The sequence below is a fragment of the Egretta garzetta genome, unplaced genomic scaffold (genome assembly GCF_000687185.1).
Source record: "Egretta garzetta isolate BGI_Z169 unplaced genomic scaffold, ASM68718v1 scaffold474, whole genome shotgun sequence".
NCBI classification, from domain to species: Eukaryota; Metazoa; Chordata; class Aves; order Pelecaniformes; family Ardeidae; genus Egretta; species Egretta garzetta.
This window is the reverse complement of record NW_009259524.1, coordinates 1,432,316-1,450,431: the sequence shown is the minus strand read 5'-3', so window position 1 is coordinate 1,450,431 and position 18,116 is coordinate 1,432,316. Positions and strand designations below refer to the sequence as shown.

At 42.1% G+C, this 18,116-nt stretch overlaps 1 protein-coding gene across 1 annotated transcript; it reads left to right on the top strand.

Moving 5' to 3' along the window:
- The first annotated feature begins 6,564 nt into the window (after positions 1 to 6,564).
- Positions 6,565 to 17,782, top strand: LOC104125082 (inducible T-cell costimulator). Its single transcript, XM_009637486.2, is given in 7 exon segments — positions 6,565 to 6,598; positions 6,601 to 6,675; positions 12,657 to 12,695; positions 13,580 to 13,918; positions 14,977 to 15,089; positions 15,704 to 15,794; positions 16,337 to 17,782. Coding segments are annotated over 6 exon segments (690 nt in total). The 3' UTR covers position 15,794; positions 16,337 to 17,782.
- Positions 17,783 to 18,116: the final 334 nt, after the last annotated feature.

Genomic DNA, 18,116 nt, shown 5'->3' with positions numbered 1-18,116 from the left:
CCCATGGAGGGGCGTGTGTGTTTGTCACTTTTTTCCGGGGACTCTGCCAGCAGAGGTGCACGCAGCGCGGGTGTGGTGGGTCACCAGTGGGACGCAGAGGGCTTTCGGCCGCAGGCCTGGCTCTGGAGGCAGTGGGTTCATTGCCCAGGAACTTCTGCTCCACCCGCTTCATGTCCCACTGCTGCTCCCCCAGTTTCACCGCACGCAGGTCAGCTCAGCCTGAAAGGCAGCTCTTGAAAGCATCTCCTGCCAAAGGGGAAACAAACCCTGCACCAGTCCCTTGCCACAGCAGCCCAAGGGGTGCGCTGCAGGATGCCCATCTTTGGTTGTCTTTGTTCTGGCACCTGTAAGAGGAGTGCGGCTGGACCAAGCCCTGAGCGTGACTGAGCGAGCAATCTCTGCTCTGCAGGAGGGAGTACTGCCTTCTGTAGCTTTGGCCTGCACGTACAAAGCAGTTTGTTCCCAAGGCAGTAACCTGTGAGATTCTGAATGACAGACAAAAAATAGAGGAGACTTAGTTCCATGTTTGAGAAAGCTGGGATGTCATTGAACTCCTCCAGATCCACCAAGGCCTGCGTTGTCTAAGCCTAGCTGCAGTTAACCACTAATAGCAACAGCAAAGCCCGGCCTGAAAACACTTGAGAGACAGGGTTTTCAAAAGCACATCAAGCCAGCTGGGAACAGACAGCAGCATGTGTGTCCTGAGCCACTTCAGTATTGCTGGAAGTCCAAGCCAGGCTGCTTCACCTGTCCTTGCAATTTTCAGCATGACATTGGATTTATCTCTTATCTGCAAGAATGCATCGCAACTTAGGGGGCTGTTTCTGTTGGAGAAAGCTCCCCTTTGTTATGCTGTCAACGCAGGGGTAGCAAAAGTTTATGTTTAAAAAGTAGTCACAACAATGCCAAGATAAAAATCACACCACAAACCCCAAGTACCACTACAGTACGTGGCTCTTTCAGTCCTAACTCCTCCAAGGCAGCTGACCAGATAACCACATAACAGGAGTCCCACACCCTACTACGAGCTTTGAAACAGTTGGGGTGTGAAAATTTTTACAGGATGTGTTTAATTCATCACTGTCACACCCAAAAGATTTTAAATTCAAATCCAAAACCAGAATAACTTTCATGGTCACCCAGCTCATCAGCATGTACCTGTCAAACAGATGCTCTACACTGTGCAGATGCACTGCTCTACAAAAGGCAAGACAGTAATAGTCTGGGTGCCCAGGTTTGCGCTATGTTTGGGTTTTACATATTTACTATCCATTCTGGAAGACCTCCCTTCCACACCTAGATACAAGCAGCGCTGGTGACAAAGTCGCACTCAGCAGCGTGTTGGCCATAGGGGAACTGCAATGGCTTCTGTCCTGGTTCTGGCTGGGATAGAGTTAATTTTCTTCATAGTAGCTAACATAGTGCTGTGTTTTGGATTTAGTACTAGAACATTGATAACACGCTGATGTTTTAGTTGTTGCTAAGTAGTGCACTAAGACTGGCCAAGGACTTTTCAGAGCTTCCCCTGCTCTGCCAGGTGCACAAGAAGCTGGGAGGGGACACAGCCAGGAGAGCTGACCCCAGCTGGCCAAAGAGCTATTCCATACCATATGATGTCATGCTCAGTATATAAACCAGGGGAAGAAGAAGGAAGGGGGGGATATTCGGCGTGACGGCGTTTGTCTTCCCAAGTAGCTGTTACTTGTGATGGAGCCCTGCTTTCCTGGAGATGGCTGAACACCTGCCTGCCCATGGGAAGTAGTGAATTAATTCCTTGCTTTGCTTTGCTTGAGTGTGCAGCTTTTGCTCTACCTGTTAAACTGTCTTTATGCCAACCCACAAGTTTCTCACTTTTACCCTTCCAATTCTTTCCCCCATCCCATTGTGGGGGGAGTGAGTGAGCAGCTGCGTGGCGCTGAGTTGCCATTCGGGGCTAAACCATGACAGCACTGCCCATGAACCCAGGCTGCTTACAACTCCAATATTCTCCTAAATACCTCCCGCACACTCAGGCATATGCCACTGAAAGATACCTACTGTGCACAGTCCTCTTCCCAGTACACCTTGAAGGGCAGGAACATAGTGATCGTCTTTGTTGTTGTTATTCAGGATAGTAAACCTTCCACAGCCATCCCGTAGGTTTGCAGTCCACACCACTAGCATATGCACATGACCTTTGTTGGTCCATTCCTACCTATACTTTGTGTCCCGGAGAAGTGGTTAAGTACCTCTTTAGGTAACTGTATTGCAGCAGGCATGGGGGCTGGATACACAGAGGCATAGCAGCTCCTGAGAGCAGATGGAGACAGTCTTTTGGCTAGATGGCCCTCAGTGCCTTGAGCCAGCCAGACCAAAACAGTGGTCAGAAGATCTAAAATTGCATTTAGAATCATAGAATAGTTTGGCTTGGAAGGGACCCTTAAAGGTCATCTAGTCCAACCCCCCTGCAACGAGCAGGGACGTCTTCAACCAGATAAGGTTGCTCAGAGCCCTGTCCAACCTGACCTTGAATGTTTCCAAGGATGGGGCATCTATCGCCTCTCTGGGCAACCTGTTTAGACTGACTGAATTTGCCACTTAGTGCCTGCTGACTGAATTTATAGGTCAATGCCCTTGCATGTGTTAGATCTGGGCTTAACTCCTTAACATACACATTTTTTTTCTTCTTTTAGGAAAGTCAATGACAATGAAATATTCTCAAGCATCATTGGAAAAAAAAGTGATTCATGGCATACCTGTGCTTGTACCAAGAAGCCAAACCACACGCACTCACAACCCAAAGGGGACCATCTCATTAGATCTGCTCTGCAGATTTGCCCTGCCACTGAACTGAGCTGTGGTAGCCTCTGCTGGCATGTTGATGGAGAGAATATTACAGTGTGCCCCACGGGCCTGTGGGAGAGATCAGACCAATATATCAGCAAAGGAGGCATCAGAACAAATGAGGGAGCACATGAGCTGCATTTCAGGCTGAAATCTCTACATCCTGAGTGACTGCAGCTTGTTTACACACCTAATGGGGAGTGATGCAGATGGGAAGTGGGATTTAAAGCCATCACAGAACCTTAAAAATAGCACAGTGAAAGTCATTGTTCCATTTCTCAATTAGGAGGACAGGAAACAAATACGCATGAGTGTGGAGGCTTTCTGCTCCAGCCCTGAGGGAATGACCCAGAGTCATGAGAATATAGGCTAAATATTGAAGCAAAGAATGAGAAGCGGCAGGAGACAACAGAATATAATTTGTGTGGATAGGCTGTAGCAGCCTCTGCAGAAAGAATCACAAAACATTCTACTGAGAGAATATTTTATATTGCTGTGGGCAACTGTTCATCATCCATGAGCAGAAGTGGAAAACTGCTGGCGAGACCAAACAAGGTATTTCAATGTAAATACCACCTTTGTTTCACAGCAAACAATGCAGTAGCATTTTGCGAACATGGACACTGTTTAGAGTGGTAACAGTAAGTATAGTAAGAGTTATGTGATTAACCAGAGCAAAGAAATATATACATCGTGCATCACAGGGAGAGTCTTTGCTGTGAATCAGTCTCCTTAGGGAAGCAGCAGAAGTATTGTTTTCTGAGTCACTTGGAGTTAGAAGGGAGTAGCATGGTGGAGAACATTGGTGTATGGACCAAGAGATGAGCAAGCCCGTTTCTCTTTGGAACTGTGTGTATCACTGGATGCATTTTTAAAGGCATAAAAATGCCCATAAAGATTTTTCAGGTTGTTAAGTCAGTGATGGCAAGTCAGAAGTAAGATGATAGGAGAAAAAGGAGTGTATTGCTGTAGGGTAGTATTGGGGGTAGGACATGAAGAAAGAATGGAGCTTGGGGGAAGGAGAAGCCACGTTCCAGAAGGGAGTTACTGCACATGCGGAAGGGCAGCCTCTGCTTGAGCAGAAGGGTAGACAGGGACTGGGGGGCAGTCAGGTTAGAGGAGGAAAGAAGTCAGCTCTGAGAGATGTATGTGGATGTGAGAGTGAAAACCAAGACAAAGAGAAGAGAAATGAGTGAGGATGGAAAAAGGAAACACGTGTTTGTGAGCAAAAATAGTTGCAGTTATAGGAAGCATGTTGTGGAAACAGACTGCTTGTCCCAGGTGGTTAACTGTAACCAACCGTAATATTTGCAAGAAACACTTCCAAACTGCAGTCACGATGTCTTTGTGAAGTACGTAAGCACTGACAGAGGAGGGAGGCAAAGACAGAAAGACTGAAAGGCAATGGAGGAGTCTCTGTTGGTGTGGGACTAGAAGGTGAGCAGCCCTCACACTCAGCCCTGAGCTAGACTTTGTGTCTCTTCGCTTGTGAACATGTGCTGTGAGTGCTCCAGGCTCCGCTGGCTCATTATCGGGTACAGTCAACCACCAAAAAAAGTCACTGTCTAGATCAAACTTCAGAGTGCTGCCAAATGTACCCCAAAGTGTAGCCCTGGGCTGGACCCTTTTGAAACAAAGGGAGCAGTGTGTTCTATCAATCCCAAGCACCAGGAAGCAGAAAAGGAGAAGGAGTAATTCCAGACTTGAGGCTATAACGACAGGAGAAAGAGAGGACAAATACAAACTGTTTACTGGATGGTGGGACTTGCTCCAATTGTTGTAGCGAGATCTATGCCAACCAAGCTATGCTGGTAGCTATTCTTAGCCCAGGAGGGAAATAAATGTGTATTAATCATCTCTGCATTGATATAACTGGTAAGGTCACAGAGAGGGGAGGAAAGGAGTCAGTTGCTCCAAAATATCTTATGTTGGTTAAAAAAAAGAGTCTTCTCTATCAAAATTACTTTCCTGGCAAAATGGTTAAATTTTTAAGAAAGACAATACATTTTTTAACCTTAACAGTACTGATCTGTTGTAAAGCTTGTTTTCACAAAAAATAGCTAATACTTTGCTCAAAGGAGTACATGCCCCTACACCTTTATTGGCCTTCCCAGCCAGCAGTAGGCTTTGTAGGGACTCAGTCCTTGGTGTGCTGTCAGCACGCTCTCCCAAAGGTGTCGGTACTTTACACATGATTCTCTTCCTCCCTTAATCTTGTAGCAGCAGCAGCTCTTTTTACTATAAGCCTTTCTGGCTGCTTGTCTTAGGCTTACGTGGGGGACAATAAAGGTCCTGTCCTAGGAGAGGGCTGCTCTGTTGTTTCAGCATTCCCATAAGTTGTTATGGGGGATGGGAAAGATGGTCCTACCTGGAACCTCAGTAGACCCAATGTGGATCATGACTTCATAGGCAAAGCTCAGGAGTTAGATGTATCTTTTTTAGCTTTATCATTGCTTGAACCTCAACATATTACTCTTGAGCTTCAGAATTAAAAGTATACTGCAGAAACTTTCTCTAGTTAGAGTTGCTTAAGTTTGGCTCCAGAGACCTGAGCTGAAAATTTATATCAAATCCTGACTTGACTCAGGGTTAGCTCTGATTTTAATTTAACAAAAGGCAAAGATTTGCAGGGCTTTGCAAAGATTTGAAGAGAGTAGAACTCTCTGCCACTGTCCATGTGAACAGATCTTTAGCAGTAGTGGAAGACATTAAATCACTTTTTGAGGAAGAGTAAACCAACACGCTAAGATTTATTCACAGTGAAAAGCAGGAGTGAATCTGTAACCCAGTCCTGTTGTTCGCAGATTATTTGGTACCACTGCATGACCCTTACAAGGAATCAGCCCCAGGAATATCTGTCAGGCACCATTCTTAGTCCTTTGTGTCTTCTCTTTGTGCAATCAGAAATGCTAACTGCATCTAGTATATGAAACATGCTTTTGAAGCTCTTTTCCAGCACGTTATCTGCACTAAAATTAGTATTATAGGCATAAATAAATAGCCAGTTCTAAATGATTGCAGAACATGTTATCCCAAAGGGTCCTAAAACATTCCCAGAATAAAGATGGATAGCGGGCCAGAATAGCGTGTGTTGCACAAAAGCAGGGAGAGGAAAGGAGAGAAACTTTTGACTTAAGACCCTATGGTGCTGGGTCAGACCTCCTCCTCTCACAGAGCTGCATGAAGTTTCTCATGTCCACGCGGAGCAAGCCTGACCTCCAGGATGGAGGTCTTACATTGGAGTGAGCCTCCAGGAAGTCACAGGGCTGAGAGGATCCTTCTGCAATTTGTACATGTTCTTCCAATGAATTCCAGGACTGGGACACACAAGAGACTCCTACCCTACTAATGAGCAGTTTCTAGATAGAGCAAGACCATCAGTTATGTAGGACCAGCTGAGACGTGGGGAGAAACCAGGTTGCTGGTTGCAAATATGCACATGTAAGTTAATTTAAGGAACAAGTTGCTGACCAGTAAGTGTACTGGAGATGACCATAGCCTCTGTCTTGATAGATTTCACTAGAAACAGTCTTTGCAGAAGTGAGCATCAAATGTAATGTCAGAAAATCTTTCATCTTCCTGTCTGTGACAGCAAACTGTGAAGTAGGAAAAAAAAACCCAGCAAACTCCACAGATGTGGGCGACAGCTAATGCTGACATACCTGTAACGTAGTTAAATGAAGTCCTTCTGATTACCATGTAATCTCCCCCATTGCCCACAAACCGCTTCCTTTTCTACCCATGAATTCTTTCCCATCTTCACAGCAGACAGAAGGCGTTTGTGTCAGGCAAGCATGAAGTTGGTGGCTGTAACTTTCTGTGTCTTCTACTTTCAGTTTGAAGCCCTGTACGGTGAGTAGCATTTTGGATTATTCTCCTTGCAGTAGATATGTCTATGGAATATAACCCACCCAATGACAGGAGACAGTAAATGAGGCATGATAGCAAGGGGTTGGAGGAATAGACATAATTAAGGGAAATAGCTGCAAAAAGACCACTCTCAACTTTAATATCACTAGAATTCGTAGGAAGAGAGTTCCTGCCAGCACAGGGTATTTGCTCTGAAATAAAAAAGTACAAGTTTTCAGTGTTTATATTCCTTAGCTCATCTGCTCAGTGTTCCCTCTAGCTGTTTAGACTGTAGTGCTCCAGCCAGCTTCCCTTGCTGGGTATAAGGTCTTACAGCAAGATGACAGTGAATGGCTTAATAAAGAGGACCCAAGTTATTGATATTAAACCTGCTCTTGTTTGGGTAGGGAATTTTTATAGTATGAAAAATGTATATGGCATGGAAAAGTGGATGAGATTATTTTGGTGCAGGCTTGAAATGCAGACCGACTTAAAAGGAAGTGTAGCATTCCTAATGCTGTGTTTGAGAAGGGGCACGGTGGCAGCGCTGATCTCAGTCCAGCCATAAACATGGATGTAGTGTTTTACAAGATTCAGTGTTTTATCACAGCCATGCAAAGTAAATTGCAAGAGTTCACATTTATCTCTCTGAAACCCGCATATTACCAGGCCAGGATGGAAATACAGGTAATATCTGATTAAGAAGAGTCTTTTTCTTCATACATATACTGTTCAAGGATTTGGTATGATGCTTCATATAAGACCTGATGATTCAGTGCGCATGGTTACTAAACACCATCTAAAAATGTTCCTTTGAAGGTGATGCCAAGGGCTATGGGATATGTTTGCTTCTGAAATTCTAGTGATACAGGGTAGGTTTCAAGTCCCCCTGTAGAATTTAAGTACTCCTGAGGTTTCATGCAGAATTTAAGCTTTCATTTAAATAAAAACCGGTTTCCAGCTCTTTAGGCAATGCAGATACCCTTCTGAAGGTTAACTAATACAGCGATAGTATACTGAGTTTTCAGATAGATTGAAAAGATGGGTGAAATCACAGGGAAGGAGGATTGTGATTAGTATCTCTAAAGGGACATGAGCTGCTCTTTTTCTCCTTGAAAAGTTATTCTTAAATCTACTAGCAAAAAATCCTATCAATTTTGTTAAATATTTCTCAGCTAATCAAATTAACAGGTATACTTGACAGGCATGCTTTTACATGTGGCTGGAACTATCTAAAAGGCCATTTCTTGTGGGAAGAAATAGGCTGCAATTTTAAGGGTGTGAATAATTGTTCTGTCTGGTACCGGCATTTCTCCCTCCTTTCTCCCTTCCTTCAAATATGGAGGATTTGGGCAGGGGCTGGAGAGAGGAGATGGCAGGAGAAAGAGACTGCCTGTAACAAGAAATGGTATCTCTCAGGTTTTTTACCTTACACCGCTTTCAGCATAAAAAGTATTAATTATTATCATTCTTGCTCAAATGAAAAGGGCTGTAAAAAATCAGCTTGATGTAAGACACAGTAGCATGATACTCTCATTTAGAGAACAAGCCAGCACTCCAGAGTGTTACTCTCAAGCACTGTGGCAAATTTTGGGGAGTAAAAGCAGCGTAACTTCTGAGATTTTGGGGGTTTTTTTTGACTTATCAATTAGCAATCCCTACCTGTGATCTATGGATAGTTTTTTCTGATGTAAATAGGCCACAGAAGGTGATATATGTGTGTATATGCGTACTATAATTTGACAACCCAGTTGTAATAAAGAAATTGTTGTAAGAGCATGGAGCCTCTCTGGTGCCTGTAGAGGAACACAGGCAATGGGATTTTGGAGTAGAGAGCTGTAGGATTCCACAGCACTCGAGGCGCTTACTATGAAACATTGCACGTGGGCTTTTTCACACCAACATTTGCAAAGCATTATCACTGTTCATCCACAGATCTCCTGTTGTCAATACAGGAGGAAATCATACTCATTTCTTAGAAGGGTGTCTGAAATAATATCAACAATGGCTGCTGTGTTAGTGGTGTATTTAAGAGTTTCCATATTTCACAACATATAGAAATAATTCTGATTATAGATGGCTTCCTACAGTAATTATGGCCACTACTTGCTTTGCCCAGAAGCACTACTTTCCTCTCTTAATCCCTGATCCTTGAAAGATAGGAACATATTAGTTTTAGGTATATGACTAATGGCACTGAATTGACAGTGTCATCTTTCAGAGTGACGTGAAAGGTCAAAACTATAGCAACTTAAAAAACTTGTGTGTGGTTTCATTACATGTTTAGTATTAACAAAACAAACATGTTTGTTTTAATGTCAGAGTCTGCACTCTCCTTCACCCAAGTGAAATTATGCTTGTTCTTTTTATCAGCTAATTAGTTTTCTGAGAACTGGGGCAGATAAAACAAACAGCAAGAAAACCAAGCAAGAGTATGCTATCCTCCTACCCTAAACTCCAAGTTTTAAAATGAATCAAAAGTGTTTTTTAAAGTTCTGCTAGGACCAAAATGCGTAATGGATTGGTGATGTTTGCAAATAGCATTGGGTCTGCCAAAGAGCAACCAGAAAGCTAAAAATTGCAATCTGTTAAAATGAAAAATAACCCACCTTCCATCGGCCTCAGTGTCCAAGCACAGTATCACAGAGGTTCCCAAACCTCTGCCAAAGTGCTTTCTCACTGCAGTAAAGATGAAACAGAGAAAGAAATGTATATGACTCTCAGTACTCATATACATATGTGAATGTACACACACTCACACATACTTTCATAGTTCAACATAGCAAGATGTTACTATCATATACGTGTTTATCTCTTGGATTCACATCTGAACCACAATATTTGTCTTGACAGTCTGCTTCACGTGAGGTGAGCTAGGAACAACTCTATGCAGCTCCACAGTGTGACACTGAAACAATTGAAAGATTTGTTTCCTCTTGTACCAAAACCCTCATACACAATTGAATTGGCTCTTTTATGAAAAATACCAAAAAGGAACCTTAAGGCCAAATCTAAGCATTTTTACTACTGAACCAGTGAGATTCTTCTGTTCCTTTCCAAGAATACCGTGATGTAGTCTTTTATTCACACATTTTTTGAGGAAGTATTAGGGAGGTTTAGTGAGTGAATCTCTCAATATTACTGGATGTTTAAACGCCAGTTTCCTATCTCCCATTCCAGTAAATGTACATTTATTCTAACTATAGTTTGGCAAATGACATCCCAAATGCGTCTGGACATTAACCACAGAGTGCTACAGATCCATAGGATTATCCTAGGAATGAACTGGTACAAATGGGCACAGGAGAACAGCAAGCAGGCACAGGGAGTGGGGAATAAGCCACCTTTTAGTATGCAGCGAGAGCATTCACTTTAGGAGCTGATGCAGAATAGCTAGTGAGTTGGAAATTCATATGGGATCTCACCGATTGTGGTCATCCATGTAGACAATTTGGTGTTTTACTCTCAGGCACTGTTAATCTAATTTTAAAATGTGCTCCCTTTATACTATGCTAAGCACAGTCTTTTATATGGTCACTTGTTTCAGAGGAATATTAATTTCATCACATTTACCAAAATGCTCATTCAGAGACCATTACTGAGTCTTTCTTGAAAATAGGCAATTAAGGCTTCTGGACCTGAGAGGATACGTAGCGGTCCTTCAGCTTGTCACTAGATCACATGAACTACATGCTTAATGACCTCTCTCTGCCCTTTTCCATTAAAAACAAGGATTAAAACCATGATCTCTGACAAGCATTTTAAACCACCCGGTAAGAAAGGGTGATTTCATTAGCTAACATCAAAATTGAACTATGCTCAGAGACGATCAAAGAAATGAAATTCAAAGCTGTTGCTTTAGTGCTCAGAGTAGGGTAGCTCCACGCTCCCCTGAGGCACTGGGGGAATATGGCACCGCTTGGCTCTGTAGCTGCCCCGACAGAGGCAGCATCTGCCTCTCCTCTCAGATGACCAGTGACAAATGCAAAGGTCTCAGCTACAGGTGGATGCTTATCAAAAGTATCAGATCAGTTTACATATTCACCATGCTCCCTAGCTTCTGCTATGTCAATAAACTCGGGTTTTTCTTCCTTTCCCTAAATAATTTTTCTGCTCTTGGGCCTAATTTTAAAGGTATATGTTACCAAACTACAGGCCATCAAACTATAGAGCATTGTAAAAGACCTTTATTTCAAATGCTGTTCTCATAGCAGCTGTTTTCTTTCACCATGCAACATGCAAGACATCAAGAACTGTTTCTTTATTTAACCTTTGCTTTCAGCTTTTCAGACTATATACCATTATGAGGGCTTGCACTTTCTCTATCTGTGCCTTCAGTGTATCTAGAGCTCTATTTCATTGTGGGTTGGCAAGTTGTGTGTTTTGGCTGTCTTATCTTCACACCAGTGGTACAAGATGCCAAATACCTTGTCTGTTACCACACACTTAATAGTTCTGAGAGAAGTACAGATATTAGAACCGTCTATTAGAACTGCTGAATTAGATAAGGATGCTGACTGTGCACAGTAAACCAGGAAGAATGTGATAACTAGGAAGAGGGTAAATCAATCAAAAAGGGATAACAGTTTCTATTGCTTTCCAACTGAGCATTGCAAAGCGTCTTCCAGAAGTCCATTAGCTTATGTGTCACACTAAAAATATCTTAAACAAGTATCATTCATTGCAATGCCCTTGCCAATGGTGGTAATTGGGAAGCAAGAAGTCAAAGAACAAAAAATCACGGACATTAAAAGATTGCCTCTGTCCAGAAAGAGTTGAGAACATACATAGGTACCCAAACGAGAGTAATCTTCTGTTGCTGTGCATATGCAGGCTGCATGTCGAAGATAACAGGTGCCTTGGGAAAAAGATTATTTATACTATGTAATCCGTGCAATACCTGTCACAGTTGGGGACCTACTCTCTATGGATCTAGACTACCATGTAGCAGTAAGAATAGGATGGTGCATCAAAATCTTTAAGTGTTTGCCCCGTATTTTCTTAGCATCATAAAATCCTGATGTAGAATGTATTTCAATCAAAGCAGCCTCTGAAGAACTTACTCAGGTTACCAGAAAACAGGAAAAGCAGATATATTTTTTTTTCTACTTGTCTGTGTACCTGTCTGTACCTTTAGTTTTAGGGCACTGCAAAAAGAAAAATTCCAAATGAAACACTATCAGGCTGTGCTATGCTGCCAGTACTGACATATAAACCATTTCAAAGCAGTACATGCCACCAACCCAGCCAGAAAATTCCACTCTCAGTATTGCTGTAGTGGGTGGTGATGGAGGCAGCAGCTTAAAATACAAATCCAGAACAATTATTAAAAATGTGCCTGTCTCCTGTAATGGAAGCTGCCTATGCACAACGGACAGTTTGATAATCATGAAGAGAAAAAGTTGCTATTGAAAAAGGAACAAAACCGTATGTGTTGCTTGAATATTTTCTTGCTGTACATATTGGAGCGTCTTCCAGATATTCATTCTTGATGTGCCATAAGAAGATGTTTTGATGCAATATTGACTGGGGGAAACAGAACAAACCTAGAACAAAATGAGAACTTTGATCTGGAAACAGTGTAATGCTGGCTCATTGTAGACTCTGGATTCATGAGCAATCAAAAGTATGCTCCTTCATTTGGGGGCAGATTTCCTCAGCATTTTGGGGTAAATTTTACTTTCATCTCAGTTTCTATATAAGAAGTACATCTGTTACTTTGCAGAGGTGTTTTAAGAATTTGTAAATGCGATATGTAAGATCAATATTAATTCTTGCTCAATGCATTTTCTTTCTACTTTGATTTTTATATTTTGTGCTTTTATCACATCATATGATTTTATAGTGTAGCACAGACAGGATCAGATAGGCTAATGATGCAAATTAGAAAACAACTTCAGCATCTTAACATTGCATGGCTCAGCCCCTGTTCCTGCATCTCTTTTCTTGAATTTTAAACAGGAGAACAATTTTGTGTTTTTCAGGAGTTGATAGCTGCTCGTCAAGACCATGCAAAAATATAGGTAAGACACATTTGCACAATTTGGTTTATGGTTTTGTATGCCTTTCTAGATCAGAAAGTACTGCCCTTGAAGAAAAAAAATGTCATTTTTTTACAGCACATTTTAACACATTTTTGTCTGAGGGAGTTTCCCATGCTATTGGTCGCTGACTTCACAAAGTCAAACTGTGAGGTAGCAGGAGGTCCTCAGTCAGTTTACTTTCTTTTTCTTCTCCAAGAAATTTTCAAAATGAGAGTTACACAACATCTGAGTTTTTGAAACAGTTTTTGAGAAGGTCAAATGTGATTTTTGGATGGCGTGTGGGTGCATGCACAAAGTGACATTTGTCCTCCACTCCTCCCATTATGTTAGTGATAAAGGTGCTATAGCCATCTAAGTAATTAGGTTTAGGCTCTAATGTAGGAGTTTTGGGTTCACATCCCATTTTAATTTTTCAGCTACATGATTAGGGTGCAGATTATGAACCACAGAACAGAGAAAATTGTAATAATCTTTGTCCCACCTTGTTTTATCTATGAATAGGACAATCAGTCTGAGGCAGGGATTATATGTCCATAGAGTGTTTGGTCCAAGGGGACCTTTAAACATTATCAAGAAACTCACTCATCCAATGCTAACAGTGACCTCTCCAGTCTTATAGTGAATAACAGGCCAGGTTTTATCTCATCTCACTTACTTTCTCAGTAATGTCTGACATGACCAGAATGATGCACTGGCATCTCAGCGTACAGGCTGCTTTCCACAGCCAGATTATTCTGAGTACCTACATGCCTTAAGTTTCAATTGCATGGTTCACTTGCTTTGTTTAAATGAGTTTCTTAACATGTTAGGGATTCTTTCCAAAGCTGTATGAATAACTACACTTATTGTTTTCATATCTTCAGATCAGCTTCATGTCTCTGACCCCCAGGTGATGGTGGAATTTGAAAAGGGAAACTTCAGGTTCACATTCCCCAACCCCAAAAATGTAAGTGAGTTCAGCATGACTCTCTTCAAAGGGCATGAGAAGAAGGAGATCTGTGCACTCCATTTGAGTGAGAAGAAAGTTATCCCCAAGAGTAATGTCACCTACTGTCAGACAGAGCATTCAAATAGCAGCACCACTTTCATTCTTAAAAATCTGGAAAGAAAGCATACCAACATTTATACCTACTGCCTGGAGATGTTCTTACCCCCTCCTTATAGAGATTGCCGTCTGAAAGAAACCTATTTGTACATCCAAGGTAAGTTTACTTCTCATCTCCCCACTTCAGTTTACTGATCAGTAGACACTGGGCATAGCTATGCTGCAGTGAAAGATGTGACTAGAGTTTGCACAGATATTTCCAAGACAGATTAAAACTACTTTGCAGTGGGCTGTAACAGTGGAGATGTGTTGGCAGACTGCTCAGCATGGCCTCTCCATATTTATTAATCTTCTTGGGCAGGTTTTGCAGGCCATGCTGAGCTCTGCATATTGTTGGCTGCACAGACTTTAATTTTGAATTGCCTTTCACTCAGTCGCTCTTTTTATATTACACGGTAAGAGTTAGCAGTGGTTTTGCTCACACTCCTTATTTCTCCATATAGTTCACTTGCAACATGGTACTACCTGTTGTCCTTCCCTTGCTATCTTTTCCTCTCTCTCAACACTAAGCAAGATAGAAGCTGAAATACTAAGGCTAAAATTATGTGGTTGGGTCAAATTACCTCTCAGTCCTCTCTGAACTTAAAACAGCTTCTCAGAATCAAGCTGTGACATCCTTTTTTGTGTGCAGTGTTTCCCAAAGTTGTCCATTTCCATTTGTATGGATAGCCAGATGCTCATAGCTATTGCTAGATGTTTCACGCTCTATCATATTTTCTGCCAGATCTGGGCAAGGGTAATCTTGGTGTCTCCCAGCTTGCCTTCCTATCCAAACATGACTGAAAAAGTTCACCCTTCTTTTGACCTGGCTGCCCTTTAAATCACCTGCAGTACTCACTGAATGTAAACTTAAGCCTTGCTCAGATCTGAAATATCATGCTCTCAAGCCTGGCTTTTTCTTTTCAGTCTACACTTTCAGCCCTGTGTACCAACAGTTTCACCTCTCCTTCTGGAAAACTGCAATATTCTGCTTCCTCCTGAATCCAAGGTGGCTTTTCACCTCAGGAAAATCCTTCTTCAGAGCTCACTTTTGCTATTCTATTAATATGAAGGGAAGAGGGGAAAGAATTTGAAAAGTTATCTCGGGGGGGGGGGGGGGGGGGCGGGGGAAATACAAATGATCAGTTATGACTTTTTTTGCCTTCCTATTTCCAGATAAGGAAGACTGCATTTCACTGGGATTCATGCCATGGATAATTATTGGCCTGATCATGTTTGCAATGACTTCCTGTATCTGCTGTGTGGTAGCCTGTTGCTTAAGGAACAAGGTAAGCAAATCTATGAGATTCTGCACAACCCTCCTTCCAAGGGTCATGGATGGGGAACTTGATTTAATGAGATTTAGAGGGTGGGACAGGCACATACTCACTCAGCACGTGATGTGTTTTTTGACAAAGAGACTGAGTTGTTAATTTACCACTGGAATTTAGTCATTGATGACAGCAGCTCAGATTTAATTTTTCCAAGACAGAATTGTTTATTGATTTAAAGGCTGGGAATCAAAGGAAAGAGGAGAAATGCTGCACAGGTCAGCAAAATTACTTTGGTAAGCAATTCGCCTGATTGTTTTCTTCAAGAAGGGGAAACAAATCATCAGTGGAGCAATTCCAGCTCTGTTCTGGAGCAAAACCACTTAAACAAAGAACCAGTTGGCTCAGGAAAGAAAGGAGATCATGGACATTAGTTATTCTTTTGGACAATGTGTGGGTTTCATTTTTGGTTTGTTTTATTTCAAGTTTTCTATGTGAGTGCCTGTCTATTCTGACTTTAATATTCCCACTGAAAACGGTCAGAGTAACTGCCCTACTTAAAGAACAAAGGCAGGAGTGGCAGAGATTAGTGACCACAAATTAAATTCATGGCGTTTTCTCTCTGTTTGCAGAATCAGCAGTGTGAATCCAACTCCCATGAGTACAACAGTGAATACATGCCCATGGCAGCAGTGAATGCAGCTAAAAAAACAAGAATCTGAGGTTGTATTAAGCCTAGTTGTATTTGCACCTCTGCTTGTATCTGTTGCAAGGCTTTATCTGGAAGGGAAAGGGCTGCTTGCTGTGTCTCCCATTGATTCTAGATGGGTGGGTGGTTAGGTGAGTGAGATTGTTACAATAGCTTGTTAATGGAGTTCATGCTGCCATGTAGCGGGAAGAGGAAATGAAAAGCAAAATCTCTGGAAACCTTGTGAATCAGAATGGTGGGCTGGTTCCTAGAAATGCAACTGCTTCACATCAGTGCAAAGTAATGATCTTATGCTTGAGGAAGAGATGTGAAACTGTTCCATTCAAATTCTTCAGATGATGTCTGGTACCCAAAATCTCTCTGGAGAAGCTATTTGTTAGATTTACTGACTGTTACTGGATAAGGGCAAATAATCTGTAGAGAATGAGGAACTTCCTAACTACTTAAGCCCTTGCACAGTAGCCAGAAGCAGTTTGGGATACAGAATGGAAGCAAGATTTGGACTGATTCATATGTATGAGGGTTGCATGTAACTAATTCTCCATTCCTATTCCAGGTATAAGTTCCTTGTGGCGTGGAAATTCTGGCAGCAGAGGTTTTCAGCTACTTGAACCTGGAAAATGGGAAATCAGCATTTCCTCACCTTTCCCAGGCTCCCTGAGCTCTCGTGATGGGACACCCATCTCAGTCATGAGACACCCACTCTAGTACTGTTGTGAGCTGTGTTTTGCTCTAGCTTTATGTGTTAGGTGGCACACTGCCTGATCCACTGACTTGTACATGAAAAGCTAACAATGTGTTAAAGATGTCAGCTTTTAGTTGAAGAAAATGTAGTGAGTTTGCTTGAGAGTAGATTTCTGTAGTGCTGTTACAGACAGAACATTTATTTTCTACAGTCTCCTTTATAAGCTTTCCACTGGGGACAAAAAAAAAAGACTACCTCCAATGCCAATCCTTGTTGCACAGCCACGAACCACTGTTGACATGCCCTTTTGTTAGGGCTAGTTTAGCCTGATGCTCTTAATTCATCCTCAGATACACTGTCAAACTTCTTAGCACCTCACTAGGAGAGTATGGCATGCACACATGCTCTCCTGCACCAAGCTGTGGGACAACAGGGAACCAAAACCTGAGAGAGTGCAGCAGAAACTTCACTGTGACACAGTACCTCCGGTATGAGCATCTGCACTTTTCATATTTGTGCTACCAATACATCTTAGCCGTTCACACCTTGGGGCTCCTCTTACTTAATTAAATTCTGAATTCTTTTACTAACAGAGGAACATATTACTTTCAAGACTGCAATTGTTCTTTAAGTCAGTTCAGACCTGCAGGATCAGTCCCTAAGCTATGAGGCACAATCTCTCCTATTCACATGTCTTGCAGCACAAATACAACACAGTCCATAAGGCCAGCATATTCACAGACTCTGCATTGCAATTATCTTCCTCTTGTGCTTTGACATGAAACCTTTACCACTTCCCCAGTGGGTTCAGAGGTTACTTGGCCTGCCTCAGACTGCTTCAGTATGAATGAAATGATCAATCCTTCATGCTCCTTGTGAAATCCATCGAAACTCTGACCATAAATGACCACCTGGGAATCCAGCCTGGATGTGTTGCCAGACACCATTTGGCTGCTGGAAGCAGAGCAGTGCATTGATTCTGAGTCACTCTGTAATTCATTGAAAAAACAAGTATCAGTCAGAGGACACTATTGTGAAAGATACATAGCCCGCTTGTCTGGCAGACAGAAGGCTGGTTTCAAATTTGATATGGCAAACAGGCACTGTCAGGCATGAAGAGGACATATAACCTGTTATGTCAGATCGGGGGTTTCCTCAACAAACACCTAAATACATAGAAATATTGCAGAGAGAAGGTGCAAATTGTTAACTGTGACATTAAGCAAAGGGGAAATGAGTAAAGCATCAAAAGAAGTGGGGACTGCCAATTTCATGCAGGGTACCCTGCTTAGATAACCAGCTCCTAGGCAGAGATATAGAGGGGCACCCTGGCGTGTTGGGTAACATTACATTCTCTCTTGTTGTTCTACCACATAACCTTTTTCAAATTACTTGACCTCCCCAGCAAATAAAACTCGGTACATACACAAACACACTGATTTCACCATTTAAAAAAACATTGGTGAAATTATTGCCTTTGACAGTTACTGCCTTTGAAACTTACTGGTGTAAATAGCTAACCTCTACTGCGTACAAGAAACGCTGGATGCAAGATCCTATGTAACAGTGGAGAGTCCTATGCCCTGGAATCTTTCACCAGACTGAGAAGGAAATTCACTGAATAAAGAGTTTCTGAAAGAAGGAAAAACTT